This window comes from Gossypium hirsutum, chromosome D04 (assembly GCF_007990345.1).
Source record: "Gossypium hirsutum isolate 1008001.06 chromosome D04, Gossypium_hirsutum_v2.1, whole genome shotgun sequence".
In the NCBI taxonomy this organism is placed as follows: Eukaryota; Viridiplantae; Streptophyta; class Magnoliopsida; order Malvales; family Malvaceae; genus Gossypium; species Gossypium hirsutum.
In genome coordinates this window covers 39254584-39271018 of record NC_053440.1, presented here as the reverse complement: position 1 = coordinate 39271018, position 16435 = coordinate 39254584, and the positions used below count along the sequence as shown (strand labels likewise).

Genomic DNA, 16435 nt, shown 5'->3' with positions numbered 1-16435 from the left:
TTTAATTAACTAATCTTAAATTTTTATTCAATAAACAAACTCATAGAAATAGACAAACTCAAACTCTAAATTAGACGTATATGCCTTTTTTTAATTGGTGTTTTAGGTTTTTTTTAATTGGAGAAATAAGTTGATTTTGAAGAGAGTAGGTGTGAAAGCGCGTCTAGCACAATCTCTCCCCTCGGTCTTTTTTATTTTCTAATTTTGTTAGGGTTAGGATTTTTTAAGAATTGGGGTTTAAGGTTTTAAGAGTGAAACTATAAAAGTTTATAGGTAGGTTTGAGGGGTCGAGGATGTGGTAATGAGTTTCAAAACACATACATTTCATATCATGCCAAGATAGGACCATTACCTCATAAACCTATCCTATGGAAGTTAGGTTTCTGGGTGACAATGCTTAATACGTTCACAAGTCTAAGTCTAAGTGAAGGTCCCAGCCGACAATCGTGATGCGATCACAAGTTCAGGTATAACCGGGGACCAGTTTATGTGATCACGAGTTCAAGCTTTTCGTATACCCGCAAATGATGTCTTATATATACCATACATAAGATTAAGGTCATAATCGTAGGGAAAACGGAGGGATTTCTGGTGTAATCAACGTAATTTTTTTTTATTTCCAGGTAGTTAGTATTTTTAACCTTTCACTTTTATCCGAAAGCTGACACCGAAGTGGACACAAGAGAGCTCTCAAGCAAAGAGTGAATGTTTCGACACAGTAAGGTCAAACTCGGGTCGACGTAGTAGCAGTTGTAGTTATTTACTGTTTGTTTAATAACAGCAATAGTTGTCACCTCAAAAGGTGTAACACCTTTAACCCACATCCGTTGTTGGAATAGAATTTTGGAGCATTACCAAAACTTTTCGATCAAACGACATAAATTACAAACATTTCTTATTCATAATATATTCAGGTCAAAAACCAATTAAACTCATACATATTGTCCCTTATTCGAGCCCTCGAGGCCCAAAATACGCGTTAGAAACAAATTGGGACTGATCGGAAACTCATAGAATTTTTTGAAAAATATTAAAAATTTTCAAAGTTGCAGGGTTCACATGGCAATGTGGCCAAATCGTGTACCCTTTCGAAATGGCCTCGTACGCCCGTGTGCTAGCCATGTGTCTCACACGATCCAGTCACACACTTGTGTGTTTGGCCGTGTAGACTCAAAATGTACCTTAAACAACAAGTTTACCATTCCCTGCAAGCTTGAACAATAAGCAACTCAAAAATCATTCGTTTATCTAATTCAAAACACAATCAAACATATTCAAATCATGTCAAAGCAATCAACCTAGGTGCCTAACCAATGTATCCTCATAGGTATCACAATTATATCATCAAAACTTAGCAATAAACCATCATTTAAATCCAATTTGTAAACATGCTAAAATTAATCTACTTTTTCCTAATTCATGTTCATTTATACATAAACTTAAACATGTCATAATATGACCTCAAGCATAAACACATATTTATATGTGTATATATCCAACCAATATCAACTTATCATCTTATTTACAATCAATCCACAAAAATGATTAATATTTAGACACCCTAGGTACATGCCGACACAAAAAGAAAAACATCACCACGTTTGAGTTTGGGATCGTTGTTGGATGCTGAATCGGTAAAATTAAGTACCTAACCTACGCACGAAAAGCAAAATCGTCACTAAGTAAAAACTCAGTAGTATTTCTATAATCTGAATATTAGACAAGATAATATCATATGCACAATTTAATTATAAGCACATATTAATATTTAATATTACAACAACAATATCATATTTCATTTGTTTCACAAAAATCTCAATTCTCATGCTTGTTATATAAATAGCTTTTCACAATTTATTTCACATTTCATTATACAATTGCATTATCCATTCCATATTCAATTCATGAGTATATAACTCATATATTCCTTATATTTGCAACATATTTCATATTCTATTTTCAATTCACTATTTCACTTCAATTTTTCATACCATGTCATTTCAATATCAATCATAAAACTTTATTATTCATTTACCCCTATTAACATGACTCGAACTCTGACGGATGCACGGATCCAACCAAAACACACCAGTTTGACATCTAATGCCTCATCAGATAATTCGAAGTAATAAATTGACATCCAGTGTCTCATCAGCTAAACCGAAGTAAATTGGCACCCAGTGCCTCATCGAATTAATCTGAAGTAGTAAATTGACACCCAATGTCTCATCGACTCGAAGTCGAATAAATCTCTGAACTCTTCCAATCCTATGGTATGTCATCTATATTCGACTCAGCCCGATACAGTTAACAGGGTTCCAATTCACTTTTCAAATACAACCAATATTCATTTCAATTTAAATAATCAATATATTCAATATATATACCAATTCAATCAATATAAATTCAATAAATTCATCACATACTAAATCAATCCATTTCAATTGCAACACAATAATTCTCACCGCAACACTTACCATATACATTAAATTGAATTATAACAATTAATAACTAAATTCGGATTATAGAAATACAAACAAAAAATTTCGAGCTATTCCTAATCGACTTTATCTTCCCCTTTTTAGTCGAGGGTTCCGGTATGACGTTAGCTACGGAATTAAAACAATTGAAAATCATCAATACAACACAATTCAATTTCATATTGAATATTTTAATTTTTACTCAAATATTGCCTAAATTTCAAGTTAGTCCCTAAATCGAGACTAATTTTATTTCTTCATAATTAATCTTATATTTTCATGCAAATTCTACTTTAAAGTAAATTTAACTCCCTAATTTCACTTAAATCCCTAAAATTTATTCTACAATTCAATCCTTTTTTATTTCTAACTTAAAAATCTATCAATTTAATCCCTAATACTAAAATTATTCAACATGGACAACACTTAAAAACTCAATAATTTCTAAAATTTTGACATGGATCGGGTAGTATTTAATACCGAGATTTTAAAAACATAAAAGTTACAAGAAAAATTATTAAATTGACTAACCAATTGAACTTGGAACTTTAAAACCCCTAGCTTTGGTCTTTCTCCTTTTCTTTCCTTTTTCTATTTCTATTTCTTTTATTATATTTACTTATTATAATATATAATATAATATATATACTTAATAATTAAGATATAATATTATAATATTAATATATATTTTTTAACTTTAAGTTTTATAAATATCTATCTTATGCCGCCTCATTTATAAGCAATGTCATAATTGTTTATTTAGTCCCTTTAATTTTTTTAATTTATAATTCAACTTTCACCCTTTATGCAATTTAGTCATTGTACCTAATTACTCTTAATTCATGCAAATTCACCTAACCAAAACCTAATTAACCACACAACTAAAATATTTACGAGTCCAGTTTACGATAATGGAGTCTCAAAAATGTACTTTCCGACACCCGTGATTATCAGGTCGTTACAAAAAGAGCATGACCTTTAATGCATCGCAATAGCCGCTGTCTGCTTAAGAGTCCTCCTGTGTCCACGACGGTGTTGGCCTTTGAATAAAAAAGAAGATTAAGGATGCCGACTGCGTGGAAATGGAGAAAAAAATTACGCCGATTATAGCGGGAAGCCCCACAATTTTTCCCTATAATTATGCCCTCAAACTTTTGTATGGTATTTATAAGGCAACATCTCCAGGTATTCGAAAAGTTTGAGCCCGTGCTTATATAATGACCGTCAACTAGTTCTTCCGTTATACTCTAATCCATTACCTCATAACAACTGTCGATTAAGACCTCTAAGTAGACTTTCAGTCGTGACCGTATAAAGCAAAATCACCTCAGAACCCAACTTCCACAGATAGGTTTCTGAGGTAATGGTCACATCTCGGCAGGATATATGAAATGTGTGTTTCGAAACGATATCACATCAACGAAGACTTGAGAATACCTCAAACCAGAAATTTTATTAACGACAAATTTTTAACACTGAAGTGGGGAAGAAAACCAAGAGAGAAATATTGTAAAGTGGATGGATGGAGGCCAAGAGAGATGGAGTATGAAGGGAGAAGGTGAAATCGCAAAGGAAAAAATCTCTGTGGTTCGCTTCAATGTTAAAAATTTTTGTTGCTAATAAAATTTTTGATTTAAGGTATTCTTGAATTGTTGTTGATGCAATATCACTCCAAGACACACATTTCATATATCCTGCCGAGATGAGACTATTGCATCAGAAACCTATCCTGTGGAAGTCAAGTTTTGAGGTGATTTTACTTTATACGATCACGGGTGGAAGTTTAGGTAAAGGTCTCAATCGACGGCCGTTATAAGGTAATGAATCAAAGTATAATGGGGGAGCCAGTTGACAGTCGTTAAGCAGGCACAAGTTTAAACTTTTCGAATACCCGAAGATGTTTCCTTATAAATATAATACAAAAGTTTGAGGGTATAATCATAGGAAAAAATTGTGGGGCTTCCTGCTATAATCAGTGTAATTTTTTTCTCTATTTCCATGCAACCGGCATCTTTAACCTTCCTTCTTATCCGAAGGACAACATCGTCGTAGATGTAGGAGAACTCTCAAGTAGATAACAATTGTTGCGGTGTAGTAAAGGTGATGCTCCTTTCGGGTTGACAATGGTTGTCGTTATTAAACAAACATTAATAACTATAACCACTATCGTGCTGACCCGAGTTTGACCTATATTGTGCCGGAACATCCGCTTTACGCCTGAAAGCCCTCTTGTGTCCATTTCGGTGTCAGCCTTCGGATAAGAATAAAAGGTTAAAGATACCGACTGTTTGGAAATAGAGAAAAAAATACATTGATTACACTAGAAAACCCTTTGCTTTTTCCTATGATTATGACCTCAATCTTATGTATGGTATATATAAGGCATCATTTGCAAGTATCTAAAAAGCTTGAACTCGTGACCACATAAAGACCGTTAACTAGCCCTCGGTTATACTCGAACCCGTGACCGCATCATGGCCGCCGACTGAGACCTCTACTTAGACTTCAACCCGTGACCATATCAAGCAATGTCACCCCAGACTTCGACCCGTGACCATATCAAGCAATGTCACCCCAAAACCTAACTTCCATAAAATGAGTTTCCGAGGTAATGGTTCTATCCAACATGATATATGAAATGTATGTGTTTTAAGACGTGTTATTGCATTCTTGACCTCTCAAATCTACCTAAACTTTCACAGTTTTACTCTTAAAACCCTAAACCTTAATTCTTAAAAAAACTCTAACCCTAACAAAAATAAAAATCAGCCTATTTCTCTAATTAAAAAAACAGTCTAAAAAGGTCAATTAATGAATAAGCCGTACGTCTAATTTAGCCAAACTAAAACCCGGTCTGGGTTGAGTGAAAGAGGGTTAAAAGTGTGCATATATTAATATATATATTTAAAAAATTATATAATCAGACCCAAATATCAAATATTTATTGTTTTTGTTTTCCTTTCTTTTTTTTTAGGTATATTCTAGCTATTTTAAGTATGTTAAATTTCATACCGGTTATTACAAATGTAGATTCTATTGATCCGTTTTCATTGATGAGTTCCTTGGTTAAAGTCTTCGAAGATTGCAAATTCTGCTGACATTTTACAAATGTCAACCATTTTTTATAGGATCTTTGATGCTATCAATTATGATTCGTTTTTCTACTTCCAGTTTTCAATTACAAATGCTTTTAATTTAATATTAGTTGGATCACTTATTATACTAAATCAGTTCAAATTTTAAGTCAACTCAGGGCCACTACAACAGAAGGGAAAGTGCAAATAGACATGCAAAATAAATTCACGTGCATAAATATATATATAAAAAAAATACCCACTATACGAGTGCGAATTCATCTTGGATTTCCAACACATATTTTAATGAAATTTCAGTTATATTTTGTAACAAAAAATGTTATGAAAGAATTACATGTCCTGCACATAGATTGGGGGCACAAAACTAGTCTAACAAGAAATTTTGAAAGGGGCAGGCTTCTAGAAAAGTAGATGAGAGTCCTACCTGGAAGAAGTAGCTGCTGCCATGGCAGATTTCGAACTAGACTGGAGATCTTTGGCAGGTTTCGATTCTGCACTGATGGCAATCTTCCCCATTCCAACCTCCATTGCCTCTCTCTCATCCATCTCCGTCTTCTTTTTCTCAGATACATTAGCGTCCACAACTCGACTATGCGATGAAGACTTTGATGGCTCTAAAAGTCGAGGGCCTGCATTGATCCATGGATGTTGAAGGCACTGAGTAGCAGTGGGACGCTTTTCAGGTACAAAATCAAGGATGGGAACCAGGAAGTCGGTCATTTCATTTGCATCTTGTTCGCTGAACTCGTACTTCTCAACAAGGACCTTATTCAAGGGCCAGAAACGCAACCTTCGTATGTGCCTCAAATCACCATATCGATTAAATAAGTCCCGTGAATAACGGCCACCCAAGGCAATCTACACATAATTCCCAAAATAGTTTCTGTTAAACGCAGGAGTATGAGACGGCAAATTTCTTAGTAGGCAGAAATGAAATTTCTCACCTTGCGTGGCATCATTCCTAGAAGTTCCATCATCAAAGCTAAGTGGTCCTGAACATATAAGAGTTAAAATGTTATGTTCATCCAAACCTATATATCAAGTTTATAGCTTGTTCAAATGAAAGCCAAATCAAGATATTCCTACTACACCCAACCTTCAGCCTCTTAATTTTAAGGTTGGCTCCAAAGCACTTCTATAAGAATTTTAATGTACGTATTTTGCAAGGTAGAATAACAACTTCCCTAAAACTCCATGCTTTTCATTACACATTCAGTTTTAAAGGTGAAAAACAGCTCGGGTTCTCCTACAATGGAACATGGATCATACATAAACTATGTTGCAAAATGATCTTCTCTCTTATTTTCTTTTCTCTCACTTTCCTTTCCTACCAAGCACATTCAAAATTTATTTTCTTTCCACTTTTCCACTCAACCAATTACACCCTTAGAGAGGCCAAACAAAGCAGAGAGCGTAACTCATAAGTCATAATATGCCTAGCAGCCAAATGTTAGGTTAGCCAAGAAAACACGAGAAAAGACAAATCTGACCAATACAAATGAGATTGCATACATGACCACACGAGTACATGAGAACATGCATACACAGCATATAGATAACTCATACAAAATTTTATATATGATTAAATTGGCAAACTCTTGATGCTCCACAAGTTATACTAACAATTAAAGGTAATCCACTTATTCTATTCAACCAGTCAGTATTTTGAGCTACGAGAGAGCACTTTTCAAACTTGAACCTGAGTAAAAATTCTAATGGTTACCCAAGACTATGATGACAATTCAGCAGTCTCAAAAATAGATGAGCTTACATTCTGTTCAGCTATTGTTTCTAAATATAGGTTAACACCTAAAATGAATCCTAAATTTACATCAAATTTGAATCAAGTAAATTGGAGAAAGTGAAGTGAAATTTTCTGACACAACACTTACTAAGTCTCTCCGTTAAACAATTTTTCAGTTCATAACACCTCTCTTATTTTCTACCTTTTCATTTCTTATCCTTCTTTTAGAAAAACAAATAGGCTAACAAAGTTTTGCTGTGTACACTAAATAATTAAATGTTAGCATTTAAGCCAATGAGATTCTCATATTAAAGATATGTAAAATGCAAAATATCTTCAAGGGAAATGCCTCCATGTTTAACTGCAAGTTCAATATAACATGCAAAGGACGTACTTTTGTCCTTGTTTATAGCCTCTCTTTTCCTTTTCAGATACACATATATTTTTCCCCTTTCCAAAATCAAGGAAATAATTTTTTTTTAGGTTTTCAAGCTTCTCTGTACCTTCAAAGACCAAATGCAACATCTTGAGATGAGAAACTTAGAAACAAACACGTACATCATTATGGTGCAAAAAGCATAAAATGGATCACATTGTTATAAAGAAAATACCTCATCTCTGTCAAAGTTGTCACCACTATGGGGGTCAAAGAGTACATCACCCGTTGCGAGCTCAAAACAAATGCAAGCAAACGACCAAAGGTCCGCCGACGTAGAATACTTAGATCCCAGGATCACCTCAGGACACCTATATTGTCTTGTCTGAATATCATTAGTAAATTGTTTATATGTCCAACATGCATTCCCAAAGTCAACTAATTTGCACTTCAAGTCAACTGATGCCAACAGTTTCCGCCTTGTGGAGCGACTTCCTCTCTTATCACCTTGACTTGCTTGACTAGAATCCTTTGTACCATCAGCATCAGAGACTCTATTGGCATTGCCGGAACTAGTGGCACATTCAACAGAATCCGCAATAGGAGATGATTTAGCTGCACAAGATGTTTCAGGATCCTCATCACCTTCTGCAGTAACTTCTTTCTCCAGACATCCCTGAGCCACTCGCTTAGCCTTTCTCCGAAACTTTTTCTTCTGATTTCTACTCAAATCCCCATTAGTAGACAGCACCGTCTTGTCCTTACTATTCGGAAGGATGAGAGGAGCACCAGACTTTCTAGGGTCCTTGGACGGATCTATCATTGAGAACAATAAAATATTTTCCGGCTTCAGATCAGTGTGTATAATGGAAAGCTCCCTATGCAAGTAATCCAAGCCCATTAGAATATGGAAACATATCTCCTTAACCATATGAATAGGCATGCCACGATAATCAGAATACTTGATGAGAGTCAAAAGATTATCTCCCAAGTACTCAAACACAATACAAACATGCTGCCCATTCGGACCTGAATGCTTAAAATGATCCAAAAGCTTCACCGCACATTTTTTATCCTCTTTATCCCCATCCGCAATCTGTTGCAAGATTGTTATCTCATCCATCGCTGCCTCAGTGTAATGCTGGGCACTTTTTTGTACTTTCAAAGCTACATAACACTGTAGTTTAAAAACAAATTATTAAATATAACATAATAAAAGCAATTTAACTAAAATTAAAAGAGAATAGACTACATTTCTTAGTGATTTTTCTGCTGTTTCATAGTCAAAATTGATCGAGCAAACAAATGACTACTTGCGAGTGGCAACGAACACTTTTTATTCGTTCTTTACAATCCATTATATTTTTCTCCGTTATTTTCTAGGCAAAAAGTCTTAACACGATATTAACACAAATGAAATGATAAAGGTTCTTCTAGATGCTTTTCCTTCAATTAAAGGATCGAAAAAGTCTTATCAAATATTACTGAAATAAACCAAATAAATAGAGCTAAAAGGCAAACTTCTTCAGTAAACTAAGCAGATTTAATTATAGTAGGGCATAATTGAAGTGATCAACAAGGGAAACGAAGCAAGATCTGCTAGAGAGAAAGAGGAGTACGGAGCGGTGAGTGTCCCAAGCGAGCCAAACGGTGGAGAAATGGCCCCAACCGAGCTTGCTTTGTACAACGTAACGACCGTTCTTGAAAGTGTCTCCGATTCTAACAGCGTGATAACCGCCCCGCCGGTAATCTTCCGTTCCTTCGTCTTCCGATGTCAAATCCCCGCTCTCCGTCCCGGTCCACTCTTCTTCCTCCTCCTTGTCCCCCATTCCCTTGTCTTCCAAAATCTAGAAAAGGAAAATTTAAAAGGACATAATTTCTAAAAATTTCAACAATTCCTCGATTAGATTCAGCTGGATCAGTAGATCTTGCAGCTACTCCTATGATAGATAAAGGAACATTTCTCTTTTCTTCGTTTAGATTGAAGGAAAATAAAATGTTGGAAAAAGAAGAAAAAAAACCTTTTTCGGTTTTTGTGCGGGAGTATAATCCCCGTATGGGAAGTAGGGACTTTGAAATTTGGGGTTTTCGTTTTCTTCTTTTCCTTTCCTAATACTCGGCGTAAAAAAGGGGGCTGGAATCCTCTGTGTGTGAGGTGTCGTCATTAATCGGAAAATCCAAAATGATTGGAGTACTATTACCAGTAAAGCAACATTTATTTTTTAGTTTTGAAATTTAAATTCTCTCAAATAATTTAATAACATTGTTAAGATGAAATTTAAAAATGTATAATTTAAAAAAGTTACAAAATTTTCCTAAATTGATGTATTTTTATTTTTAGAAATTTATTTTTTTTATTTTTAAATATTAAATATTAAATTTAATTATTAATATTGTTAAAATTTATATTCATCATTTATTTACCAACATGATTGCCCATTGAATTTCTTTTAATTTTAAAATGACAAGTAAAATTTTTTTTAATAATTTAGAGTGACAACAATTAAACTTAAATTTTAAAATTTAAAAAGAAAATAAAGAATTAAATTCCTGAAAATAAAAATATAATGATTAAATTTTAAATTTATAAAGAATAAGAGACTATATTTTAACCTTTTTAAAAATCTAAAAAAACCACTATTAAAAATATTTTAAAAAATTCATTTTTTTTTTATTTTTTAAGCTGGCCCTTCCTTCCAAGGGGATTCGGTTCTCTTGTTTCTTTCATTACCAACAAAAAGAGTTTGTTATTTGCAACATCGCCTCTAATCTTCCATCCATCACTCCACCACCAAATTAAGTATTTTGCTCTTACTTTCCGAACTTACAATTTACTACTTTCATCCTTTTCAATTATTTTTCTTATAGGAAATACCCAAATATTGAAACTCCACCTACATTTTTTAAATTAAAAAAAACTGCCTCGACCCTTGACCCAACATTTTATGAAAAATTGACTCCGACTTCGACTCTTACTCCAACCAGAATTTATTTTATTACGTTAAACAAATTTTGTAATTATAAAAGAACCAAATCAATTAATTTGATGTTACGAGTATGTTTGAACTCACAAGTTAGATTTTTTTTTAACCATTAACCAACATAAATATATACGAGTTTCAACGTGGAGAATTTTACAGTCATCCAAGCATTGGTGTTGCATAAATTTATAAAAACAAGGGGAAATATACAAAAACCACACCTCAAGTAACACTAAGGGCACGTTTGGTTTGCTGTATTGGATTAGAGGTGTATTGGATTAGAGGTGTAATGGAATAGATGTGTAATAGCAAATCAACTGTTTGGTTGAATGTAATGGAATAGAGGCGTAATAGTAAAACTGTGTTTGGTTGAATATAATAGAGGTGTAATAGCATAATGGAGAAAACTAAAATGACCAGAATACCCTTAGCATAAATTTGTTTTGGTAAATGATTATTGTTATTGTTATTTAAATTTTAATAAGATTATTTATTATCAAAAATAAATAATTTAATCATATTTAAACATAATTATTATTTAATATATTTTAATTAAAATATATAATTTAATAAAATTCTTAATAATTAGCAGAAATTTGTTTTGGTAAATTATTTTATTTAAATTTTAATAAGATTATTAATATCAATAATAAATAATTTAATCATATTTAAACATAATTATTATTAAATATATTTTAATTAAAATATATAATTTAATAAAATTCTTTATAATTAATATTCTTATATGAATTTACTCAAATCATAATATATGATACTGTAAAATATAAATTAAAATAATAATTATTAAATATATTATAATTAAAATATATAATTTAATAAAATTCTTAATAATTAATAGTCTTATATGAATTTACTCAAATCATAATATATGATACTATAAAAGAAAATTTGAAATAATTAATATTAAATATATTTTAATTAAAATATATGATTTAATAAAATTTAAAATAATTATAACTAATAAATTATATTTTATGAATTTGTATAATTTAAAATAATAATTATTACATATAATTTAATTATTACATATAAAATTAGTTTAATTAAGGTAACCTAAGTTTAAAACAAATAAAATAAAGAATGAGGATTTGGTTTAGTGTATTAAGTATATCTATTTTGTTGACAATATTCTTATATGAATTTATATACTCATTTCCTTTTATTTATTAATATACCACATTAACCGGTATATATTTATATTAATGGCACAAAAAATTTGGGAGAAGATTTTTGAGGACTGCTTTTGTTTACAAATAACATCATTCATTCTGTGGGGAAAAAATTATAAACACTCTTGTTTACAAAAGATCATCAATACAAACTACTATAGCAGCCATAAAATTATTATTGCAATTCCACCCAAAGTATATGGACGACATCCCATTGCCTCAGCACTAACATAGCACATTATTTTTCTTAATTGAACAATTGGGCAATAAACTGATTTAAACAACAAAGTTGAGTTAGTAAAGGAAGATATGGCAGCTATTAAAAAAAACATATCTTACATCTAGATCATACTTTTTAAAACAATCTTCACATAGTGCCCTATCATATGTCCTCTTTGTTTTATTTATTTTCCACATTAGCATGTTGCATCAAAGCTGGACATTGACAACAAATATGCCCCTCACTATAATCACTAAGGAGGAAATATTTGAAACAAAGGCATTACTATAAATCAAATGGTCTCAGTTTTGTCCTACCAGTATATGCATCACTGACAATTATCTACACAACATTTTATATTTGCTAAGCTAAATAATGAAATACCTTGAAGAAATTGCTACACCTATATAGGTATGCCCTACAAAAAGGATCTTTCCGTGTAGCGCTCCAATAATCATTACAACAAACTAATTCAACCAAAAAATAATCAGTTAAAAATATATTTTTTTGAAAGTTCAGCAATCTCTAAGTTACTTGGAAGTTCAAACCTTCACATAGTTTTAGTTTATATCCATACATCATTTCTCTAGCTTTTACTTTAAACATAAATTTGTTACCACGAAAGCAAATAGCAATAGCAACAACAAATAAGCTTTCATTATATTTGAGTTCACAGACAAATGTATTCACCCATCACATTCTCATTGGTCCAACCATATCACTTCCTATTCCAGACTCCTGAGTAGTTGAAATACATCATTGAGCACCTCACAGGTTCAAAGAGTGCCCCCGAAAAACTATACTTCATCATTTAGAAAAGGAAATCTTATAAAATTCAGCTTTCACAATCTTTCCATCCACTTATTCCCAATATGTTCTTGCTTCTTTACATTTTTAATCCAACTCAATGTATAATCCAACATTTTCCTACTACTTGGCCAAGAAATAACTATTTACTGCACTAACATTTTCCAATATCCTGTCATCTTTACCAGCTCCCAGACAATGTCAACAATATTATAGCAAAATTAATACTAAATGGAAAGTAAATGCCCCTTCTTTGGCAGTAAGAAAAGCTTTCAGCTACCAAATTTTGCTGTTTCTATGGATGTGAAGAAAACTAATGCCTCTGATCATATCAAAATAATAATAATCAAGACTACAGTTCAACAAAAGTTAATTCACAAATCATAGAGCAAAGGCAAGAAAACCTTCTTTTCAGCTTCCAACATTGTATGGTAGTTCTTTGATGCGCGCTGTAATGCTCTTAATGCATGGTTCCGGTTCCAAAATGATGCAAATTTATACCTGACTCTACCTGAAATAGACAAAGGAAAAATTATAAACACTCTTTTACTGGTTTCATGCTAAGACCAGGCTCTCACTCTTGTAAAGTGAATTAACTCTTCCCAATTAATAATAGAGATCTTTAAAGGAAAGATCTCTGAATGCATAACTGAATGGAGCAAACAAAAGGCGCTAGCGTGTAAGACACAAACCTGTACAAATGACCATAAGTGCGCATAATTTTAAATGATAAAGAAGAGTGATTATTCAGAATATGAAATCATTGGATTGCTAGAGAATAGTATATCTATCATGCTATGCACAAGTGAAACATGTCTTGATGCTTCCCTCTACTCCTCTTCTGTTCAACAAATACATTCTTGTTTCCACAGTCAAAAAACCTTTCAGCCCATTAACTAAGGAGAAACACGTATGAAACAAATAAACACCTATGAATAAGCCATAATAATTTTCCCTCCATGAACTATTTTTTGAGCTCAATTATGCATAAAACTTTAATGCAGTGCAATCTAAAAGTAGGGAGAGCCAACATGAAAAATGAAACCAGCTAAATGCCAGTACATTGGCCAAAATTTATCCCCATAAAGCAGCCAAAAACCTCACATTTTGTAAACTCAAGCAGGCATCAATAAATCACACCAAACTAGGAAAAGAAAAAAAATTAAAGAATAATTGTCAACAATGATCTTCATGTCATGTTGATGGAGAAAAATAAAATCACTGAGGTACAATCCTCTTTTAGTTCAAGATATTAAAAAATATAAATCCCACCAGCCTCCAAGAATTTAGTAAAAAGAATATAGTTGTTAACCATCAGAGCTCCCCAATGGAGGTACACCATGACCACCAGCACCCATACGAAGAATAATTGTTATTGCAGGATTAATGAATGCATGCTGACTTCTACGAATCTGCATAAACCAAATGAAAATTATAAGCATAAACAAATTAAAAAAAAATAATCTCCACCATGGTCAAGTCAATTCATGTAACATTTATAAAATAATTTTTTTAATATCACAGAACTAACTTTAACTAACTTATCAGAAGAACAAAGTTTACCTCATCTATATCCCCAAATGGTATCACCACCTGTCATGTAAAAAAAGGATTGTTAAGATTTGAAACACTGAACATCTCTTTTCGGTTTATAATGCCATAGAAGGTGTCAAATCTATTTCTTTTACTATCTTTATATAGTTCAATTGTTTTTGCCTTTAGAAAAGGAAGATGGGGAGATTTTAATGTGAAAGTTTACATGTCTCTGGATTCTACTGTAGGTAAAATTGCCATTAATTCAGCATATATTTTGACAGGGTTACTGAAATTCAACAGGCTAAACCTTGGTAAATTATTAACCAAAATTACAACCTAACCTTCATTTGTTTTGAGAACACATTAGAATGGAAACAAATGTGCCATGCGGAGACATACATACGACCATGGTACAAGAATGATCTCTCAAGTGCACATGAGTAACTATGCTCCACAACCTGAAAGAAAATGCCTGTTAGATAACCCAAGGCCTGAAGTGATTAAAAGGGATTACCTAGAACTCCTATTTGTTAGTACAACCATATCATGCCAAATTTATTTATAAATAAAACTTACAAATACAATCTAAGAAACTTGCCTCATCTGGAAGGAGCTTAAATATTGTTTGTAAAGGCCCTGGCTTTTGATGAACCACAGTAGGTCCTTGTTTATCTGAAGAAATCCTTCTTTGAGTATTAGCTCCAGCATATCCATTCATACCCCTGTTAGTAAAAGCTCTCCAGTTTGCAAATCCAATGAAAATAGTTGATGATAAGTGAGATATCAAACGAAAAGCTTTTGATATGATAACAAAAAGAAGTAATTCAGATTGAGCTAATGACCACATGATAGTCTTAAGATGTGAAAGATAGATGGTAGGAAATCATTTTCATTCACTCTCTTCTGAATCATCACCACTACTGTCTTGTGAATCAATTTTCATAGCCTTCACAACATTGCTTGCTTTAAAATCTTCAACAGCCTTGTCAAAAGTGGTAGGACTATTATCAGTGAAAGACCCGTGTTCTATTGTTTCCTTTAATCCAATTTCTAGATTTCCAAACCAAGAAACAAAACTATTAAAAGGATGAAATTTAATCCAATAATCATTGGGAAAACATATTTTTAAATAAAAAATAAGGTTGTATCTTCCTTACCGGTTCCAATGGACAGAACATAGTTTCACCGATAGAGAGGAACAGAAAACGTGAGAAGGAGGCTGCTTTCTGATTGGTGTTCAAAGTCCAGTTGTAACGCCAAAGAGAGGTAAAACAGAAAGGTAAAAGCGTGAATCGGTGGAGATAGAAAGGTAAGACAGAAAGGTGAGGAGAGTGGAGAAGAAAGGTAGAAGGAAGAAACAGAATACGGTGGATTTTGGGTAAGACAGAAGCGTGAATCAGGAGGGTAAAACAGGGACCAAAACTCAATCCAGACCTAAACTGAGCACAAGGAAGGGATTGGAAATCGGTGGAATTTGGGGATTAGATCAGTAATGGAATAGACCCGTATTAGGCTAATACACCCAACCAAACAATGTATTGAGTGGGGCCCACGATTAGGGGTGTAATGGCTATGCCAATACACCCAACCAAACATGGTGTAAAACTATCAACCCTTTTCTCATCACTACACAAAATTAATACACAAATAAAAATAATAATTATAAAACTTACGGTTAAGAGAGTTTCGATTGAGGGGGTTCAATTGTAATTAAAAATTATAATAGAGGTCATTTTGTAAATATTTTGAGATTTAATTCACTCTGAACTTGATTGAAGTAAAAAAAAAAATCGACATTATAAAATCGAATCCATCAAAATCCGTCAGTTTCAAAGTTTTTTTTTTTTACCATTCCTGAAAACATATTATAATTTTAATGTATTATTTTCTATTAATTTAAAATAAAAGAATGAATGCATATATGTAAATTGCGTTGTTTTGTGTTAACAGGATAGGTATAGCATGTGTCAAAAAAATTAGGTCTTCATGTCAATTAGGAGCTTGAA

At 32.5% G+C, this 16435-nt stretch overlaps 2 protein-coding genes across 8 annotated transcripts; both read right to left on the bottom strand.

Moving 5' to 3' along the window:
* Window positions 1–894: 894 nt before the first annotated feature.
* Window positions 895–9889, bottom strand: LOC107899516 (SRSF protein kinase 1). Of its 5 annotated transcripts, none has more exons than XM_016825255.2 (6): window positions 9717–9889; window positions 9315–9542; window positions 7931–8872; window positions 6520–6567; window positions 6000–6433; window positions 895–1205 (listed from the first exon to the last, which is right to left on the bottom strand). In XM_016825255.2, exons 1-6 carry the CDS (start codon window positions 9858–9860, stop codon window positions 1196–1198), a joined length of 1806 nt encoding a protein of 601 aa, XP_016680744.2. In that variant the 5' UTR covers window positions 9861–9889; the 3' UTR covers window positions 895–1195. The 5 variants fall into 5 exon arrangements, with proteins under 5 accessions (XP_016680744.2, XP_016680742.2, XP_016680739.2 ...); XM_016825253.2 differs by lacking the exon at window positions 895–1205 and adding an exon at window positions 1369–1653; XM_016825250.2 differs by lacking the exon at window positions 895–1205 and adding an exon at window positions 1369–1648.
* A 2832-nt stretch (window positions 9890–12721) lies between these two features.
* On the bottom strand, window positions 12722–15933 carry LOC107962290 (BAG-associated GRAM protein 1-like). 3 transcript variants are annotated; one of them, XM_041091496.1, is made up of 7 exons: window positions 15587–15933; window positions 15028–15479; window positions 14771–14887; window positions 14457–14486; window positions 14206–14305; window positions 13298–13404; window positions 12722–13215 (listed from the first exon to the last, which is right to left on the bottom strand). In XM_041091496.1, exons 2-7 carry the CDS (start codon window positions 15274–15276, stop codon window positions 13207–13209), a joined length of 612 nt encoding a protein of 203 aa, XP_040947430.1. In that variant the 5' UTR covers window positions 15277–15479; window positions 15587–15933; the 3' UTR covers window positions 12722–13206. The 3 variants fall into 3 exon arrangements, with proteins under 3 accessions (XP_040947430.1, XP_040947428.1, XP_040947429.1); XM_041091494.1 differs by having other exon boundaries at window positions 12722–13404; window positions 15587–15932; XM_041091495.1 differs by having other exon boundaries at window positions 12722–13404; window positions 15028–15411; window positions 15587–15932.
* Window positions 15934–16435: the final 502 nt, after the last annotated feature.